This window comes from Ranitomeya imitator, chromosome 4 (genome assembly GCF_032444005.1).
Source record: "Ranitomeya imitator isolate aRanImi1 chromosome 4, aRanImi1.pri, whole genome shotgun sequence".
NCBI lineage: Eukaryota > Metazoa > Chordata > Amphibia > Anura > Dendrobatidae > Ranitomeya > Ranitomeya imitator.
Window position 1 is genome coordinate 363,624,202 of NC_091285.1, and position 20,668 is coordinate 363,644,869.

Below are 20,668 nucleotides of genomic sequence, written 5' to 3' on the forward strand. Positions count from 1 at the left end.
AGTCTTTTACAATGCCCTTTAGGAATTTTGGCCCACTTACCTTTGCAGAATTATTGTATTTCAGGTCAGGACTTTGACTAGACCACTACAAAGTTTTAATTTTGTTTCTTTTAGGCCATTCAGAGGTGGACTTGCTGATGGGTTTTGGATGATTGTGACCTTAAGCTGAAGCGCATTTGGGACAAACAGATGGCTGGACGTTCTCCTTCAGGATTTTTTTTGGTAGACAGCCGAATTCATGGTTCCATTTACCACAGCAAATCTTCCAGATCTTGAAGCAGCAAAATAGCCCCAGACCATCATGCTACCACTACCATATTTTACTGTTGATATGATGTTTCTTTTCTGAAATGCTGTGTTACTTCTACGCCACATTGCCACACTTTTGTCTTGTCAGTCCACAGAGTATTCTCCCAAAATTATTGGGGATCATCAAGATGTTTTCTGAAAAAACTGAGACACGTCTTAATGTTCTTGTTGCTCAGCTGTGGTTTTCGTCTTGGAACTCTGCGATGCAGGCCATTTCTGCCCAGCCTCTTTCTTATGGTGGAGTCATAAACATTGACCTTAACTGAGGCAAGTGAGGCCTGCAGTTCTTTGGATGCTGTTGTGGAGTCTTTTGTGATCTCTTGGATGAGTCGTCGTGCTCTTAGGGTAATTTTGTTTGGCCAGCCACTCCTAGAAAGGATCACCACTGTACCATGTTTTTGCCATTTGTGGATAATGGCTGTCTGGAGCCCCAAAGCTTTAGAAATTATTTTAAAACCTTTTCAAGACTGATAGATCTCAATTACTTTGTTTCTCATTTGCTCCAGAATTTCTTTGGATCGCAGCATGATATCTAGCTTTTGAGGATCTGCTGGTCTACTTCACTATGTCAGGCAGGACTTATTTAAAGGGAACCTATCATCAGTTTTTTTGCCTATCAACTAAAAATATAATCTAATAGAGTGTGAGCTACACATTCCCCAACTATTTGTGAAATCCCCCCACTCCCCATGAATCCCCCATAAGAACCTTTTATATTGCTCCCGCGCTGTATGGAAATATCCTTGGTCCGGTCCAATGGGCGTTGGTTCTGGCCCCTCTCCCCACCCCAAATCGGTGTGCTGTACGCATTCCGTTCTGTGAATACCGTTGTTCGCGTATAGGTCCCACGCGTGCACCTTCAAATTGCCTTCTGCGCATGCGCAGTATGCTTTGTCCAACTGCGGGCAAAGCCAAAATCATTAGCACGCATGCACCGGTAAACTACATCCCGGAACACAGCGAAAGACTTGAGGGACATAGTACTTCCGGAGCATGCGCACTAATGCTTTTCGGCTTTGCCAGAAGTTGGGCAAAGCATACTGCACACGCGCAGAAGGCAATTTGAAGGCACAGGCGCAGGACCTGTAAGCGAACAACGCTATTCACAGAACGGAATGCGTACAGAACGCCGATTTGGGGTGGGGAGAGGGGCCAGAACAAACGCCCATCGGAGCGGACCGAGGATATTTCCATACAGCGCGGGAGCAATATAAAAGGTTCTTTTGGGGGATTCACTATTTTGCACAGGGCCCTGTAGGTTTGGATTTCTTTTTCTCTTAAAATGAACCTGTCACCTGAATTTGGCGGGACTGGTTTTGGGTCATATGGGCGGAGTTTTTGGGTGTTTGATTCACCCTTTCCTTACCCGCTGGCTGCATGCTGGCTGCAATATTGGATTGAAGTTCATTCTCTGTCCTCCGTAGTACACGCCTGCGCAAGGCAAGTATAATCTTAAGGTTTAACTACCCAGCAAAGATATCATAGCTTTAGAAACTACCAATAAGCCATTTCACATCATTTTAGTTACTTGGAGGTGCACATGTGCCTGTTTAAAATGTGTCCAATATTGACATGATTTGAAAGGTCGTTGATGAAGAAAGAAGTCACTTCTCTAAAACTGCCATAAAAAGCATGGTTACTGTGTGAAACTACATATGGGAACAAAGAGCTTATATTTTTTAGAAATGCTTTCTGGTTTGGTGAAACAAAAAAAATAGAACAACTGGATCATAGTGAACATCGTTATATAGGGAGGTAAAGGGGGAATCTTGCAAACCAAAAAAAAACCATATCAGCCGTAAGGCACAGAGATGGCAGTATAATGTCGTGTAAGTGCTGTGCTGCAGGATGGACTGGCGCATTTCACAAAATATATTATTATGGCATTATGGAAATGACTTCAGGCATACTTCTAATGCTATGGTAAAATGGCTTAAATGGAATCTGTTAGCTTTGCTTGAGAAATCCTGCTATGTATATGCAAGGATTCTCACCCAGCCAAAAACGTCTTTGCTTTGTACTGATGAGGGGTAAACACTAGTGATGAGCGAATATACTTGTTATTCGAGATTTCCCGAGCATGCTCGGGTGTCCTCCGAGTATTTTTTAATGCTCGGAGATATAGTTTTTTTCGTCACAGCTGGATGAGTTACAGCTACTAGCCTGCTTGATTACATGTGGGGATTCCCTAGCAACCAGGCAACCCCCACATGTACTTATGCTGGCTAACACATGTAAATCATTCAGCTGCGGTGATGAAAACTAAATCTCCGAGCATTAAAAAATAATCGGAGGACACCCGAGCGTGCTCGGGAAATCTCGAGTAACGAGTATATTCGCTCATCAATAGTAAACACGTGTCAACAAATGGAGTTTTGGGTTTGGCTTCTTATCCCTAAGTCACTTGACAAGGCCCTTTACAGGATTGGTATATTTAGGATTCCCACTTCTAATAGGTGGCACTAGGGTTCCAGGCCTTTTCCTCGGAAGATGCTATTTACATATTTCAACTCAAAATTAAAACATGAACTTTGCGGATTCAATTCCAAAAGTTTACGTGGGAGTTGAGGGTGAATATTGTAAGGTTTATGTACGGCAATCTTAATATCAATCATGCTGATGAGATTTCCTTGCCACTTTTTTTCCTATTGTGCAACTCATTGTTACATAAACAAACATAACAATGTACATTGTGCTTTTCTGGTCATATGTTTGCACAACAGACGCAGTCATCTAATAACGTGACATGTCACGTAGTAGATTTAGTTGTAGATTTATTAACAGAACACAGAAGTGGATACTAAAGATAACTCCTTTAAGTATAAAGCAAACACCTTGCTTATTTTTCCATATAAGGTAAAAGCGAACAGGTCAGCAGGATTTTGCTCAGTAAACTACAGGTATTGTCAAGGTGGCAATGCTAAACTGATTAAAATACCTCGGGTGAAGAAATCTGTCTTGTGGTTCTTGTGCAATAAGTGTTAGAAGTTTTCAGTTAATGATATACCCGTGCTCCAGGGTGTGACTGTTGGCAGAGTCTTATCTTCCTGCTCTAAGCCAGAGAAACCAAGAACAGACCTGCCCACAGGCCGGCTTATTGAAACTCTATGGGTCAGTGTAATGTCTAAGAAAAAAAATGGACAGCAGGTGTGAATGCAGCCTAAGACCTAAACTCTGCTTTTTTGTGTGCAGGAATCACTGAAACTAGGTGGGATGATACACATGATTGGAATACAAACCTTGAACGTATTTATTAGAAACAGGATTAACAAGAAGGAAGGAGGTTTTGCATTGTATGTTAGAAAAGCGTGTATCTCCACAGAGATCCAAGCTTCAGAGAATGGTAGCTCTGCAGAAACTGTTTGGGTAAGAATACAAGGAGAGAAGAACAGAAAGGTCACTATTGTATGTGTTTACTATAGGCGACCTGGACAGACTGAAGATATGGATGAGCTCTTTTTAAATCAAATGTCTCTGTTCTCAAAAAAGTATGACATAGTGATCATGGGGAGATATTAACTATCCAGATATTTGTTGGGAATCTCTCTCAGGCAAATGTAATGGGCCAAGAAGCTCTTCTTATCTTCTCTTGCTGACAACTTTATCTTTCAAAATGTAGAAGAGAGAACAAGTGGATCTGCAATCTCTGACCTAAGTCTTACCAACAGGGAGGAAATGGTTGAGGAAGCAAACATGGTCAGGAATTTTGAAGGCAACGATCATGCTATTCTCGAATTTTGGATTACAAGAGGAGGATGACCATCAAGGGACTCAGACTTTAAGGTTGGACTTCAGTAAGGCAGATTTGAATGGACTCAGAAAGAGGGTGGAAAGGTACAATGGTTGAATGTTCTAAAGAACAGAAATGTCCAAGAAGGATGGGAGATTTTGGTAAATGAAATTCTCACAGCACAATCGGTAACAATCCCGAAAAGAAGGAAGAATTGGAACCATTGAAAAAGACCAGGATGGACGAACACCAGCATGGACGAACACAGAACTTAATCACTTGTTAAAAAAGGAAAAAAAGAAATGCATATTAAATGGAAAGAGGGAGGCATATCTAAAGAAGAATATAATGTTGTCTGCAGGGAATGCAGGGCAAGCGTTAGAAGAGCTAATGCCAGTAATGAAGTGAGGCTTGCATAAAAAAGGTTTTTTGGGGTATATCAAATGCAAAAGGAAGGTCAAAGATGATATAGGATTTTTAAAGAACGAAAAGGGTGAAGTGGTCAAAAATGATGTGGAGAAGGTCAAACTTTTAAAATTCCTATTTTGCATCTGTGTTCTCTAAGAAAGCAAATGTAACATCAACTGATCTTCACAGTGCTATTGAAGTAATAAAATAATCCACACAATCGATAAACAGAGAGATGGTGAGGGAACAGTTAGTTAATTTAAATGTAATTAATTCTTCAGGTCCAGATGAATTACATCCTAGGATACTGAAAGAGTTAGCAGAGGAAAATTCAGAACCACTAGCCGGAATCTCTGAAAAATCCTGGAGAACAGGAAAAGTCCCGGAAGACTGGAGAAGGTAAAATGTTGTCCCCATCTTCAAATAAGGAAAGAAGACGGAGCCAGGAAATTACAGGCCAGTGAGCCTTACTTCTATACCAGGAAAGATCTTTGAACAAATTATTAATCAGCATATATGTAAGTACTTGGATAAGAATACAGTAATTAACAAGAGCCAGCATGGGTGTGTAGCAAACAAGTCATGCCAGATTAATCTAATTTCCTTCTAGAATAGAATCACTGACAGGGTGGATCAGGGAAATGTGGTAGATATAGTAGATCTCGACTTCAGCAAAGCATTTGAAAAAGCATCTCATACTATCGTTGACCAAGAATGGATTTGACAAGGCTACGGTTAGGTGGATTCATAACTGGCTCAGTGATCGTACTCAAAGAGGTAATAAACGGTTGCACATCCAATTGGAAGAGAGTTTCAAGTGGAGTACCACAAGGCTCTGTCCTGGCACCAGTGTTGTTCAACAATTTTATAAATGATCTAGAAAAGGGAACAAAGGTAAACTAATCAAATTTAAAGACGATAAAAAGCTAGGAGGGATAGACAGATAAAGGATTCAGAAGGATCTAGATAAGCTTGAACAATGGAAAGCGACTAACAGAATGGTATTTAACAAAAAAATGCAAGATTCTACATCTCGGCATGAAAAACAAGAATAAAATCTACATAATGGGAGGAATATAACTAAGCAACAGCATGTATGAAAAAGCCTTGGGTATACTAATAGATCCTAGACTGCACATGAGTCAACAGTGTGATGCAGCAGCAAAAAAGGCAAACACAGTTCTAGGATGCATTAAGAAAAGCATAGAGGCTAGATCACGTAAAGTAATTACCGTATCTCCCTCTACTCCTCCTTGGTCAGGCCTCATCTGGAATACTGTGTCCAGTTCTGGGCAACACATTAAAAAAACATTGAAAAACTGGAGCAAGTTCAGAGAAGAGCTACTAGGATGGTAAGCAGACTGCAAATTATGTCCTACAAGGAACGGTTATTAGGATCTAGGAACGTTTAACTTGCAAAAAAGAAGGCTTAACCCCTTAGTAATGGAGCCAATTTGCAGCTTAATGACCAGGCCAATTTTTATAATTCTGACCACTGTCACTTTAGGAGGTTATAACTCTGGAACGCTTTAACAGATCCCTCTGATTCTGAAGCTGTGTGCACACGTTCAGGATTATCCGCTTTTTAGCTATAAAAAAGCAATAAAACCGTGAAAAAACACATACATTAAGCATTCTATTATTAGAATGCAATCCGCAATTTTTGTGCACATGTTGCATTTTTTTTCCGCGGCGGAATGGCATTCCGGAAAAAAACGCAGCATGTTCATTCTTTATGCGGAATCGCGGGGATTCCGCACAGATAGGAATACAATGATCTGCTTACTTTTCGCATGGGGCTATGCCCACCATGCGGGAAGTAAGCGGATCATGTGCGGTTGGTACCCAGGGTCCTCTCCTCCAGGCCCTGGGAACCATATAATTGTAAAAAAAAAAAAGAATTAAAATAAAAAATCGTGATAGTCTCACCTTCCGGCATCCCCCGCAGCGTTCCCACTCCTCGCGATGCTCCAGTTCCCAATAACGTCTTGTGGCAATGACCTGTGATGACTTACCGGTCTTGGTGGTCATACTGCGCCATGCACCCGCCATTTTCTTACGACGCCAGCAGCCACGGGGGAAGCAGGAGGACTCCGGGACACCAGTAAGTATCGGAGGGCATCGGGGGATCCCATTTCTCTCTCCTCTAATGTGCGATCATATCGGAGAGAGACATTAAATCGCAAATCGGACTTTTTTTTGTTGTTGCAGTCACCGTTATAACAGCGATTGCAACCCCGGGGTCAGTAAAAACCGACCCGAATCATGTTCTCTGGGGTCTTGGCTACAACCAGCGGCTGAGACCTTGGAGAAAATCAGACTCTGGGGGGCGCTATACACTTTTTCAACAGCGCCGTTAGCTGTGGTTTAAGTACCCTTAACTACCGCCGTTAAAAGGCGTATTGGCGGTTGTTAAGGGGTTAATAGGTGTCTACAGATATCTGAAGGGATGTCACAGTGCAGAGGGATCATCCTTATTCTCATTTGCCCATGGAAACACAAGATGCAAAGGAATGAAACCTTTTTGACAGTTAGGGTGAACAATGAGTGGAACAGGTTGCCACGAGAGGTGGTGAGTTCTGCTTCAATGGAAGTCATCAAGCAAATTCTGGACAGAAATTTGTCCGAGATGGTTTAGTGAATCCTGCATTGAGTAGGGGGTTGGAAATGATGACCCTGGAGGTCTCTTACAACTCTAAGGCTGTGCCCACGATCTGGAAGTAGCATTGCTTTGGACGCAGCGTATGTTGCTGCATCCAAAACGCTGCATTCTACTGAACGCAGGTAAATCCGCTTGTGTTCACTGAACCATACTGATTTACCACAGAAATTGACATGCTGCAGTCCTGAAAGACGAATCGCATGTCAGTGTCTGCAGGTGATCTGCAAGTGCACATACACGCATAGTGGACAAGAGATTTTTAGAAATCCCATTAATTATGCTGTAACATCTGGCCGATGCCGTTTTGACGATGGATAAATACGCAGCGTCAAAACCGCAGCAATTCCTGATTGTGGGCATGCAACCTTACATTCTATGATTTTATGAAAGAGAATGATTTTGTGAAACTCATTCCCACTATGTGTTTAAAAACACTGTTAATCTGTGATTTTTCTTCCCCAGTAAGCTTCTATGGAGAGCCTGAAAAAAGCATATAACAAAAAAAAAAAAAAAAAAGTAGCTGCGCCTTGTGTACAGAATCCCAAGTTTCCGCACTAAAAGATGCATTAAAGAAAAAGAAAAAAAAAGAAAAGAAACACTGCTTAAGGTCTGCACCAAAAACCATATTAAAGTGAAAAACACACAGAACAAAAACACCACCGCAATTTGCTGCAATTTCACAGGTTTAGTGAACAACACTCAAGTGAGGCCGTACTGGGCCAAAGGCCATAAAAGGGAGGACAACATGACAGGGTTGAGAGTGATTGAAGAAACTGAGGTTATAGTAACAGGGAAGTACTGCAGGGGTTAATTTATGATAGTAAATGGGGCTGGGCTTAGCTTAGGGTGAAGGGTGGAGTCAGAGGTGGGGTTATGGCTAGTAATATAAATAACGAGAGCCATCTAAGGCTACTTTCACACTAGCGTTGTTTGCTGTACGTCGCAATGCGTCGTTTTGGAGAAAAAACGCATCCTGCAAATGTGCCCGCAGGATGCGTTTTTTCTCCATAGACTTGCATTAGCGACGCATTGCGACGTATGGCCACACGTCGCATCCGTCGTGCGACGGATGCGTCATGTTTTGGCGGACCCTCGGCACAAAAAAAAAGTTACATATAACTTTTTTTGTGCGTCGAGTCCACCATTTCCGACCGTGCATGCGTGGCCGAAACTCCGCCCCCTCCTCCCCAGACATTACAATGGGGCAGCGGATGCGTTGAAAAACTACATCCACTGCCCCCTTTGTTCATTTCTTTCACAACGTGCGTCGGTACATCGGGCCGATGCATGGCCACGGCCCCGTACCGATGCTAGTGTGAAAGTAGCCTTAGTGAGGCAACCATTTTAGGTTCCCCTTTACAGTGACAAGAATCTCCAGGGTCTGTGTAGGATACCTGTCAGGATGGATATCGAATCCATGCTGCAAATGCTGAGGGATGCCGCAGGTTCCCGGGGCACGGGATGGCTGCAAGCTTCGATCCAGGGCTTGCTTCAAGGGGTGATAGCAGGGCCCCTTCAGGCTCAGCAGGACGGACGTCGGCCACATAGAACCAGGCCTCCGATGCCCCTTACTCCAGAGGCCACCCCTCGGGTCAGGCGCCGCCTCAGGAGCCCCTTTAGGGACCCTTCAGCTCAAGGCACAAGCGGCAGGTCAGGAGCTCATGGGCCGAGAGCCAGGAGTAATCCAGCCAGTCGGCGGGGCCAACAACAGGGGGAGGAGTCGACCTCCCTCTCTACAGCAGCAACAACAGGGAAGCAGGATTCGGGCGCAGGTACGGCGGGTGTCCACCCTGGAACGGTCCCCGTTCGCCGTGGTACAGGGGAGGCAGTGGCTCGACGCGGGCCTGCGTCGCAGGCTTCACTATGGAGTGAGAGCAGCGATCGGAGGGAACGTGGCTCCGCCCACCGACCGGAGGTGCCTGTGACCGGCAAGGACAATAGAGGAGTCCAGGGAATTGGAGCGGCGGGAGGCTGGTTCAAGGTAATCAGTTGCTTCCAGGGGGCATCGGGAGTTCAGGACAGTCAGGACACTCAAAGGCAATGCAAAAAGGGCTGTGTTTCTTCTTCAATGAAGGTTCCTGCCGATTTGGGGGTAAATATAAGTTCAAGCATGAGTGTTCATTATGCGGAGGTAGTCATGGGGCCACAAGATGTTTTAAGGGAGGAAAGCAAAAGGGGTCAGATGGTTTTGAAAAAAGAAATGACACCGGTTCAGCTACTAGAGATGGATCACTTTCTAAATAAATATACCGACAGGGCAGCAGCAACATTACTGAGGGAAGGTTTTAGGGATGGGTTTAAAATTACTTTTGTTGACGTTAAGGTGGGGCAATCAACTAAGAATCTAAAGTTGGCAATGCAGTTTCCAGAGGTGGTGACAGAAAAATTGAATAAAGATGTTGCATTGGGCAGGATGGCAGGGCCTTTTGAGTCAGCTCCAATTGTTAATTTGAGGGTATCACCACTTGGTGTAGTGCCAAAGAAAGAGCCTAATAAGTTTAGGCTGATTCATCACCTTTCGTTTCCAAAAGGGCTGTCGGTGAATGACGGGACTGATCCACAGCTTTGTTCGGTGGTATACACTGCTTTTGACTCTGCCATGGATTGGGTACGTTTGTGTGGAAGTGGGGCTTTGTTGGCAAAAACAGACATCGAGGCAGGATTCCGTCTGTTACCTGTTCATCCGGACAGTATGCATTTATTGGGATGTTTTTGGAACGAGGGTTTTTACGTTGATCGTTGCTTGCCCATGGGGTGTTTGCTGTCATTTGCATATTTTGAAACGTTCAGTACATTCTTGGAGCGGACTATTAAGGAGGTGTCTGACCTGAATTCTTGTATTCATTATTTGGATGATTTCTTGTTCATTGGTCCAGCTGGAAGTAATGTTTTCTCATTGCATACAATGGAAAGCGTAGCAGTGAAATTTGGTGTACCATTAGCAGCTGAAAAGACTGTAGGTTCAGTCACCTCGCTGAGTTTCTTGGGCATTGAAATTGATTCCACTGCAATGGAATGCAGGTTACCGTTGGAAAAATTGTTAGACATGAAGATAGAAGTTAATCGGGCTGCCAGTTTAAAGAAGATGACGCTACGAGAAATTCAGTCTTTGTTGGGCAAATTGAATTATGCTTGTCGCATTATGCCTATGGGCAGAGCATTTTGTAGGCGGTTGTCGTTGGCAACGGTGGAAATCAAATCTCCCGGGCATTTCATCAGGCTTAAGAAAGATTTACATGACGACTTGAAGGTATGGGCGGTTTTCTTGGACTCATACAACGGCAGATCTATTTGGATTGCTCCGGTAATAGCGGCAGAGGATTTGGGCCTATTAATTGGTCTAATTGGTTCGCACGGTTTCTGTCTATTTTTTCTTGGTGAATGGATGCTGGAGTGGTGGCCTCAAGTGTTGAAAGAAAATGGCTTGGTAGCTAACCAAGTTATACGGGAGTTGTTTCCCATAATTGTGGCATTGTCTTTGTGGGGTGGGAAAGTTCAGAGCAGGAAGATTTGCTTTACTTGTGAGTCAGGGATGGCGTTGAGGGCCATAAACTCGTTTTCTTCGCCTGATTATGCTGTATTGAGACTTCTTCAACAATTAGTTAGGATAGGTTTAAGTTACAACTTGTGGATTGTGGCAGAGGTACGGTCTCATATGATTTACCCTATTCTCGAAGCGCTTTCTTGTTCGCAGTGGGATCGTCTTCTGGAATTGGCACCTCATGGGGATTCAACAGGGCTGGCATGTTCAGTGGAGATATGGAACCTTCCTTTGGGGTGTTTAGGGAATTATTATCCAGGTCATTGGCGTCAGGAACTTGGGCACATTACAGGAAGGCATGGAACGTTTGGGAGGAATGGAAAGCCGTGCTGGGTGACGAGGTGGATGATGAAAGTAAGTTGCTAACATTGGTGGGTCATTATTGGGAATTGTCAGTCCCGAAATTAAATAATTGGATGGCAGGTTTAGCTTTTGGCTTTAAGTTCAGGGGATTAAAGGTACCGTCACACTAGACGATATCGCTAGCGATCCGTGACGTTGCAGCGTCCTCGCTAGCGATATCGTCCAGTGTGACAGGCAGCAGCAATCAGGCCCCTGCTGTGCTGTCGCTGGTCGGGGAAGAAAGTCTAGAACTTTGTTTCGTCGCTGGACTCCCCGCAGACACCGATTCAGCGATGTCTTCGCTGGTAACCAGGGTAAACATCGGGTAACTAAGCGCAGGGCCGCGCTTAGTAACCCGATGTTTACCTTGGTTACCATCGTTAAAGTAAAAAAAACAAACGCTACATACTTACCTACCGCTGTCTGTCCTCGGCGCTCTGCTTCCCTGGTCTGGCTGTGAGCGCCGGGCAGCCGGAAAGCAGAGCGGTGACGTCACCGCTCTGCTTTCCGGCCGCTGTGCTCACAGCCAGACCAGAGAAGCAGAGCGCCGAGGACAGACAGCGGTAGGTAAGTATGTAGCGTTTGTTTTTTTACTTTAACGATGGTAACCAGGGTAAACATCGGGTTACTAAGCGCGGCCCTGCGCTTAGTAACCCGATGTTTACCCTGGTTACCGGCATCGTTGGTCGCTGGAGAGCTGTCTGTGTGACAGCTCTCCAGCGACCAAACAGCGACGCTGCAGCGATCCGGATCGTTGTCGGTATCGCTGCAGCGTCGCTTAGTGTGACGGTACCTTAAGAGATTTAACAAAGTCCTTTTTGGTCCTTCAAGCTGTGAGGGGCTGGAAAAAGGTTTTGTTGGTTTTGTGTAATCATTTAATTGATATTTGTTCTTCTCCCTGGGAATTAGCTCTTTTCGTTGGCGTTTTTAGGGGAATTAGGCTACGTTCACAACGCAAATAAAAACGCACCAAAACGCACACAAAAACGCTGCGTTTTGAGACGCATGCGTCCTTTTTTGCCGAAATTTGGACGCAAGAAAAATGCAACTTGTTGCATTTTCTGCGCCCAACGCTTGCGGCAAAAAAAACGCATGCGTCGCACAACACATGTCCATGCGCCCCCCATGTTAAATATAGGGGCGCATGACGCATGCGTTGCCGCAGCGTTTCCCAACGCAGCGTCGGGAAACGCTAATGTGAACGTTACCTAAGTTAGTCCATCCAAGTGTAAAAAAGGTGATTTATGAGACAGGACGTAGATGTTGGAGAGGATATAGTTGTGATATTTATCCTTTCTTCAAAAAAACAGATGTGGAGGGTAAAGGTACCGTCACACAGTGGCATTTTGATCGCTACGACAGCACGATTCGTGACGTTCCAGCGATATAGTTACGATCTCGCAGTGTCTGACACGCTCCTGCGATCAGGGACCCCGCTGAGAATCGTACTTCGTAGCAGATCGTTTGAAACTTTCTTTCGTCGTCTAGTGTCCCGCTGTGGCGGCATGATCGCATGGTGTAACAAAGGTGTGCACGATATTGTATACGATGTGCGTATAGTATCCAACGGCTTCTACATCGCACATACGTCATGAAATTATCGCTCCAGCGTCGTACATTGCAAAGTGTGACAGCAGTCTACGACGCTGGAGCGATATTGTTACGATGCTGGAGCGTCACAGATCGTGCCGTCGTAGCGATCAAAATGCCACTGTGTGACAGTACCCTAAGGGTTGTAAAATACTGCTATTCGAGGTACAGGGTTCTCCGGTGTGTCCGGTTAAGTGTATGAAGGAATTCTGGAGCAACAGAGGACCGGTCGATTTCCCACTGCTGGTGCATGAAGATGGGTCCTTTCTGTCCAGTTTCCAACTTATGGCTATATTCAAAAAATGCTTAGAAAAAGGGGGCATTCCGGCAATAAATTATTGTGGCCATTCTTTTAGAATCGGGGCAGCTACGGAGGCACCAAAGAAAGGTCTAGGGGAGGATGTAATAAAGAGGATTGGCCGTTGGGAGTCGGTAAGGTTTCGTTCTTATGTTCGCTCAGCTTTAGTTTAAGTAGTATTTTCGATAATGCAATTGAAGTTTTTTACTTGGTGTTGTAATTTGTTTTGTTTCAGAACGCAGACAACTGATTGGTTGGATCATGGGTCACTCGTTTGTTTTTTGGGCGGCATTGAAGACAGCGGTTCATCCAGATGAGAGACAATTAGGTGTCTCAAGGGACGAGGCAGTCTTGAGATGGATTGGAAAGCGGGGTATGGTATGGAAACAGCTGCTTCCCGAATTTCATAGATTCATTAGATTGGATCAGGTTACGGATGTGTTGGCGATTCATCTAGGAGGTAACGATTTGGGGAAGTGTCCATGCCAGGAGCTGATTAATGATATAAAGTTTGATATGTTGCGGTTGTGGTCCATGTTTCCAAGAGTGATGGTTGTCTGGTCAGAGATTATTCCTAGAAAAGTTTGGTATGGCGCCAGATCCGTACAAGGGGTGCATAGGGCAAGGATCAAGGTGAACAGCGCAGTGTCTCGTTTTATGGCGAGGAATGCAGCAATTGTTGTGCGCCACATGGACCTGGAATCGGGGGAAGGGGGATTTTGGAGGAATGACGGTATTTATCTGAATGCAGTGGGGTTGGACATGTGGTGTTTGGCGGTGCATGAGGGCATTGAAAAAGGTTTGAAGGTGTGGAGAGACATAAATGTGTGAGGGGGTCAGAACATTTATGTTGGTGGTGTGGGGGGAGGTCCTCAAAGTTGGTGAGGCTGGTGGCTCTGAAGGGGGTAAAGGGGGGGGGGGAAAATCGCAAGAGTTCCTGGACTCCCCCCTGGGTGGATTCATGTGGACTGGTATTTAGTTATCCCGCGGAAGGGATTAAAGGGGACCCGGTTTCAATGGTAGAGGATGCTGGCCAGGCGAGTTGTTTTGGTGTCTCTGAGCTGGTGCTTAGCGGCTGGAGGCAAGACTCGGCACGGGGCCAAGCTGGGAGTTTACTTATAATAATGGGTTCTAGTTTGGGACTTCAAGGACCGCCCATCCTAGGTTGGTATTAAAAAATTCAATGTTTTGTATCTGTTAAAGGGACACTGTCATCTGGATTTGGAGGGAACAATCTTCAGCCATGGAGGCGGGGTTTTTGGGTTTTTGATTCACCCTTTCCTTACCCGCTGGCTGCATGCTGGCTGCAATATTGGATTGAAGTTCATTCTCTGTCCTCCGTAGTACATGCCTGCACAAGGCAATCTTGCACAGCGCAGACGTGTACTATGGAGGACAGAGAATGAACTTCAATCCAATATTGCAGCCAGCATGCAGCCAGCGGGTAAGGAAAGGGTGAATCAAAAACCCCAAAACCCCGCCTCCATGGCTGAAGATTGTTCCCTCCAAATTCAGGTGACAGTGTCCCTTTAAATAAACGGCTGCTGTGGCCAATTTATCCAAATTGATGTGGAATGTCTTTATTTGGGTCATAGTGCGAAATAAGGGTTGGGGGATCAAGAGTGAAAGGGTTAATAGTTAAAAATGGAAGGTAGGGTAAAAGCCAGTACAAACATGGCTCTGCTGTATCTGATGAGTAATAAGACATTACAAACATGGCTCTGCTGTATCTGATGAGTAATAAGACAATACAAACATGGCTCTGCTGTATCTGATCAGTAATAAGACAGTACAAACATGGCTCTGCTGTATCTGATGAGTAATAAGACAATACAAACATGGCTCTGCTGTATCTGATGAGTAATAAGACAATACAAACATGGCTCTGCTGTATCTGATGAGTAATAAGACAATACAAACATGACTCTGCTGTATCTCATGAGTAATAAGACAATACAAACATGGCTCTGCTGTATCTGATGAGTAATAAGACAGTACAAACATGGCTCTGCTGTATCTGATGAGTAATAAGACAGTACAAACATGGCTCTGCTGTATCTGATGAGTAATAAGACAGTACAAACATGGCTCTGCTGTATCTGATGAGTAATAAGACAGTACAAACATGGCTCTGCTGTATCTGATGAGTAATAAGACAGTACAAACATGGCTCTGCTGTATCTGATGAGTAATAAGACAGTACAAACATGGCTCTGCTGTATCTGATGAGTAATAAGACAGTACAAACATGGCTCTGCTGTATCTGATGAGTAATAAGACAGTACAAACATGGCTCTGCTGTATCTGATGAGTAATAAGACAGTACAAACATGGCTCTGCTGTATCTGATGAGTAATAAGACAGTACAAACATGGCTCTGCTGTATCTGATGAGTAATAAGACAGTACAAACATGGCTCTGCTGTATCTGATGAGTAATAAGACAGTACAAACATGGCTCTGCTGTATCTGATGAGTAATAAGACAGTACAAACATGGCTCTGCTGTATCTGATGAGTAATAAGACAGTACAAACATGGCTCTGCTGTATCTGATGAGTAATAAGACAGTACAAACATGGCTCTGCTGTATCTGATCAGTAATAAGACAGTACAAACATGGCTCTGCTGTATCTGATCAGTAATAAGACAGTACAAACATGGCTCTGCTGTATCTGATGAGTAATAAGACAGTACAAACATGGCTCTGCTGTATCTGATGAGTAATAAGACAGTACAAACATGGCTCTGCTGTATCTGATGAGTAATAAGACAGTACAAACATGGCTCTGCTGTATCTGATGAGTAATAAGACAGTACAAACATGGCTCTGCTGTATCTGATGAGTAATAAGACAGTACAAACATGGCTCTGCTGTATCTGATGAGTAATAAGACAGTACAAACATGGCTCTGCTGTATCTGATGAGTAATAAGACAGTACAAACATGGCTCTGCTGTATCTGATGAGTAATAAGACAGTACAAACATGGCTCTGCTGTATCTGATGAGTAATAAGACAGTACAAACATGGCTCTGCTGTATCTGATGAGTAATAAGACAGTACAAACATGGCTCTGCTGTATCTGATGAGTAATAAGACAGTACAAACATGGCTCTGCTGTATCTGATGAGTAATAAGACAGTACAAACATGGCTCTGCTGTATCTGATCAGTAATAAGACAGTACAAACATGGCTCTGCTGTATCTGATCAGTAATAAGACAGTACAAACATGGCTCTGCTGTATCTGATCAGTAATAAGACAGTACAAACATGGCTCTGCTGTATCTGATGAGTAATAAGACAGTACAAACATGGCTCTGCTGTATCTGATGAGTAATAAGACAGTACAAACATGGCTCTGCTGTATCTGATGAGTAATAAGACAGTACAAACATGGCTCTGCTGTATCTGATGAGTAATAAGACAGTACAAACATGGCTCTGCTGTATCTGATGAGTAATAAGACAGTACAAACATGGCTCTGCTGTATCTGATGAGTAATAAGACAGTACAAACATGGCTCTGCTGTATCTGATGAGTAATAAGACAGTACAAACATGGCTCTGCTGTATCTGATGAGTAATAAGACAGTACAAACATGGCTCTGCTGTATCTGATGAGTAATAAGACAGTACAAACATGGCTCTGATGAGTAATAAGACAATGCAAACATGGCTCTGATGAGTAATAAGACAGCACAAACATGGCTCTGATGAGTAATAAGACAGTACAAACATGGCTCTGATGAGTAATAAGACAGTACAAACATGGCTCTGATGAGTAATAAGACAGTACAAACATGGCTCTGATGAGTAATAAGACAGCACAAACATGGCTCTGATGAGTAATAAGACAATGCAAACATGGCTCTGATGAGTAATAAGACAGCACAAACATGGCTCTGATGAGTAATAAGACAGCACAAACATGGCTCTGATGAGTAATAAGACAGTACAAACATGGCTCTGATGAGTAATAAGACAGCACAAACATGGCTCTGATGAGTAATAAGACAGTACAAACATGGCTCTGATGAGTAATAAGACAGCACAAACATGGCTCTGATGAGTAATAAGACAATGCAAACATGGCTCTGATGAGTAATAAGACAGCACAAACATGGCTCTGATGAGTAATAAGACAGCACAAACATGGCTCTGATGAGTAATAAGACAGTACAAACATGGCTCTGATGAGTAATAAGACAGTACAAACATGGCTCTGATGAGTAATAAGACAGTACAAACATGGCTCTGATGAGTAATAAGACAGTACAAACATGGCTCTGATGAGTAATAAGACAGTACAAACATGGCTCTGATGAGTAATAAGACAGTACAAACATGGCTCTGATGAGTAATAAGACAGTACAAACATGGCTCTGATGAGTAATAAGACAGCACAAACATGGCTCTGCCACACTTGTAAACATCTGAGCAGTAACTAACAGGCTTGACATAGCCGTAAGAAGAAAACACAGCATTACCTGGACTTCCTTGTGTGGACACCCACGGGAGAACATCTCTTAAGAGATTGAAAGTAACGTGGAATTCCAGCAGCATGCCTGCGCCCTGTGTACTGTCGCCTAGGCAGCGATGCCCACCTGGTTCCTACCCCCAGCAGCCCACTACTGCCGCTTCTCCTCCCAGCTAGCACATGCACGGGCTGCGCCCCCTAACGAGCACCACTAGTAATCGTCGCACACTGTCTGCTACCCCTCACACCGAGCCAGGCTTAGCCCACAATACACCTAGCTCCGCCCTCACATCCCAGGAGACAAATCACAGATGACCAGAAAGGAGGAGCCCGCTGCTATTGGCTCTGTAGACGTCTATCAGCTGCAGCTTGCAACAGAGAAGACAAACCGAGGAAATACCAGGGACGGGAATTCCCGTGACGTCATGAGTATAGGGCTTGCCGGCAGTGCTCTCCGGCGCCCCCTGCTGTCAGCATCCCTCAGTGTAAGGCTGCAGTGAGGGGCTCTCCACCTGCCTTTGTTGACCATTATTAGCCAGAAATATTGGTTTCTAGGGGTTAACGCTCTGCAGCCTGTGTTCTCATAGATAATTATATACATTATAATTTAACCAGTTAACGACCAGGGATTTTTTTGAATCCATATATCATAGATGTTTTAACTTATCTTTCATCCAAATACTGACATATGTAAATGCTCCGTTCATCCCACTACGTACGTACTTACACATTGCACGTGCGTGTTTTCCGGTCGTTTTTCGAGTCTTTAGAAGCTTGTGGAAAACATCCTAGAAAAATTCCACAACACCCGCAGCATGCAGAATTTTGTATATAAGCCACTGAGCGAAAATGGGAGCACAAATCGCCAGAAAATGTATGGCGTGCCTGGTATGTTCCTCTCAGGACCCTACAGCAATCTGCACACAAAAAACGCAGGAGAAAACACGCAGCGGCTATTGCACATGGCCTTCACCCCTTAGTGACAGACATTTTGGTACTTAATGACCAGGCCAATTTTTACAATTCTGACCACTGTCACTTTATGAGGTTATAACTCTGGAACGCTTCAACGGATCCCGGTGATTCTGAGAATGTTTTTTCGTGACATATTGTACTTTATGTTACTGGTCACATTTCTTCAATATGACTTGCGTTTATGAAAACAAATGGAAATTGGCAAAAATTTTGAAAATTTTGCAATTTTCAAACTTTTTATTTTTGTGCCCCTAACCCTTAAATCAGAGAGATATGTCACACAAAATAGTTAATAAATAACATTTCCCATATGTCTACTTTACATCAGCACAGTTTTGGAAACATTTTGTTTTGTTAGGAAGTTATAAGGGTTAAAAGTTGACCAGCGATTTCTCATTTTTCCACCAAAATTTACAAAAACATTTTTTTAGGGCCCACCTCACATTTGAAGTGAGTTGGGGGGTCAATGTAACAGAAAATACCCAAAAGTGACACCATTCTAAAAACTGAGCCCCTCAAGGTGCACAAACTACAATCAAGAAGTTTATTAACCCTTCAGGTGCTTCACGAGAAGTAAAGCAATGTGGAAGGAAAAAATTAACATTTGACTTTTTTCACAAAAAATGTACTTTGGAACCAAACTTTTTTATTTTCACTAGGGTATTGGGAGAAAATAGACCACAAAATTTGTTATGCAATTTCTCCTGAGTACGCCGATACACCGTATGTGGGGGAAAGCCACTGTCTGGGCGCATGGCAGGGCTCATTTGACTTTTTGAATGCAAAATTGTAGGTGCCATGTTGTGTTTGGAGACCCCCTGATGTACCTAAACAGTGGAAACACCCCAATTCTAACTCCAACCCTAACAGCCCTAATCCCAACAAACCCCTAACCCTAATCCAAACCCTAACCCCAATACCATTCTAACCACAACCCTAACCCAAACACAACCCTAACCCCAACCCTAGCCGCAACCCTAACCCTAGCCCCAACGCTAACCCTAGCCCCAACCCTAACCTTAGCCCAACCCTAACCCTAGCTCTAACCCTAGCCCGACCCCAACCCTAGCCCCAACCCTAGCCCAACCCTAACCCTAACTCTAACCCTAGCCCCAACCCTAACCCTAGCTCTAACCCCAACCCTAACCCTAGCCCCAACCCTAAACTTAGCTCTAACCCCAACCCTAACCCTAGCCCCAATCCTAACCCTAATGGAAAAATGGAATAAAATACATTTTATTTTATTAGTTTTACCTAACTAAGGGGGTGATAAGGGGGTTGATTTACTTTTTTTTTAATTTTGATCACTGTGAAAATCTCCTATTGTTGCTGGGTGCCAGCCAGCAGATCTCGGCAGGGGGAACTTGCTATGCGCCCACCATTTTCTTCCTGGAAGAAGATGCCGAGGGCTGGGTGACAGAGTCGGTGGGACCGGGGGACACCGGAGGTACCGGAGGGTCTCGGGAGACCCCATTTCTCCTCTGATGTGCTAGATCATATCAGAGCAGAGAGAAATAAATGGGAAATCAGACTTTTTTTTCTGTGGTCGCCGTTATTCACCGACACACTGGGGATGGTAAAAACTCACCCGAGAGATTTTCCAACACTGGGGGGCGCTATATCCTTATTTCTCAGCGCTGTTACAAAGCGGCGCTGAGGAATAAGTACCCTTAGCTTCCGCTGTTAAAAGGTGTATCAGCGGTCATTAAGGACTTAATGGTTAAAGCACTACTCCAGCGGGGTTTTTATTTCAGAATTAGAGTGGTTCTACTAATCTAAGTTCCCTGGCATTAGTCTTATACTTATCAGTCGCTGTCTTCAGCTTTTCCCCCGAGCCGAGCCGCTCTGGTATCGTGTCGCCATATCATGACAGCAGCTCCTGACTTGGCGGAAGACACAGGTAACCTCTCATTGTAAGTATATGGGCAGCACGGTGGCGCAGTGGTTAGCACAGCAGCCTTGCAGCGCTGGGGTCCTGGGTTCTAATCCCACCCAGGACAACATCTGCAAAGAGTTTGTATGTTCTCTCCGTGTTTGCGTGGGTTTCCTCCGGGTACTCTGGTTTCCTCCCACACTCCAAAGACATACTGATAGGAATTCTAGATTGTGAGCCCCATCGGGGACAGTGATGACAATGTGTGCAAACTGTAAAGAATATATATTATGCTGAATATGTTAGCGCTATATAAAAATAAAGATTATTATTATCCCTGTTCTGGTCTCATTCTGGCTCTCATAGATTTAAAAATGCATGAAAAAAAGGATTCGGAGGCCGGATTAATCGTTTCACATCTCAGTTTCATACATTTTTCGCCGGATCCATCACTGTTCGTT

At 44.1% G+C, this 20,668-nt stretch overlaps 1 protein-coding gene across 1 annotated transcript in view; it reads right to left on the reverse strand.

Annotated features, from left to right (window-relative positions):
* GSAP (gamma-secretase activating protein) overlaps positions 1–17,574 on the reverse strand; it is a 204,143-nt gene extending 186,569 nt beyond the window's left edge. The window contains exon 1 of the mRNA XM_069765130.1: positions 17,370–17,574. Coding sequence (XP_069621231.1) covers positions 17,370–17,445 — 76 coding nt within the window. The 5' untranslated portion in view covers positions 17,446–17,574. The remainder of the gene's footprint in view (positions 1–17,369) is intronic.
* Between the last annotated feature and the right edge of the window lie 3,094 nt (positions 17,575–20,668).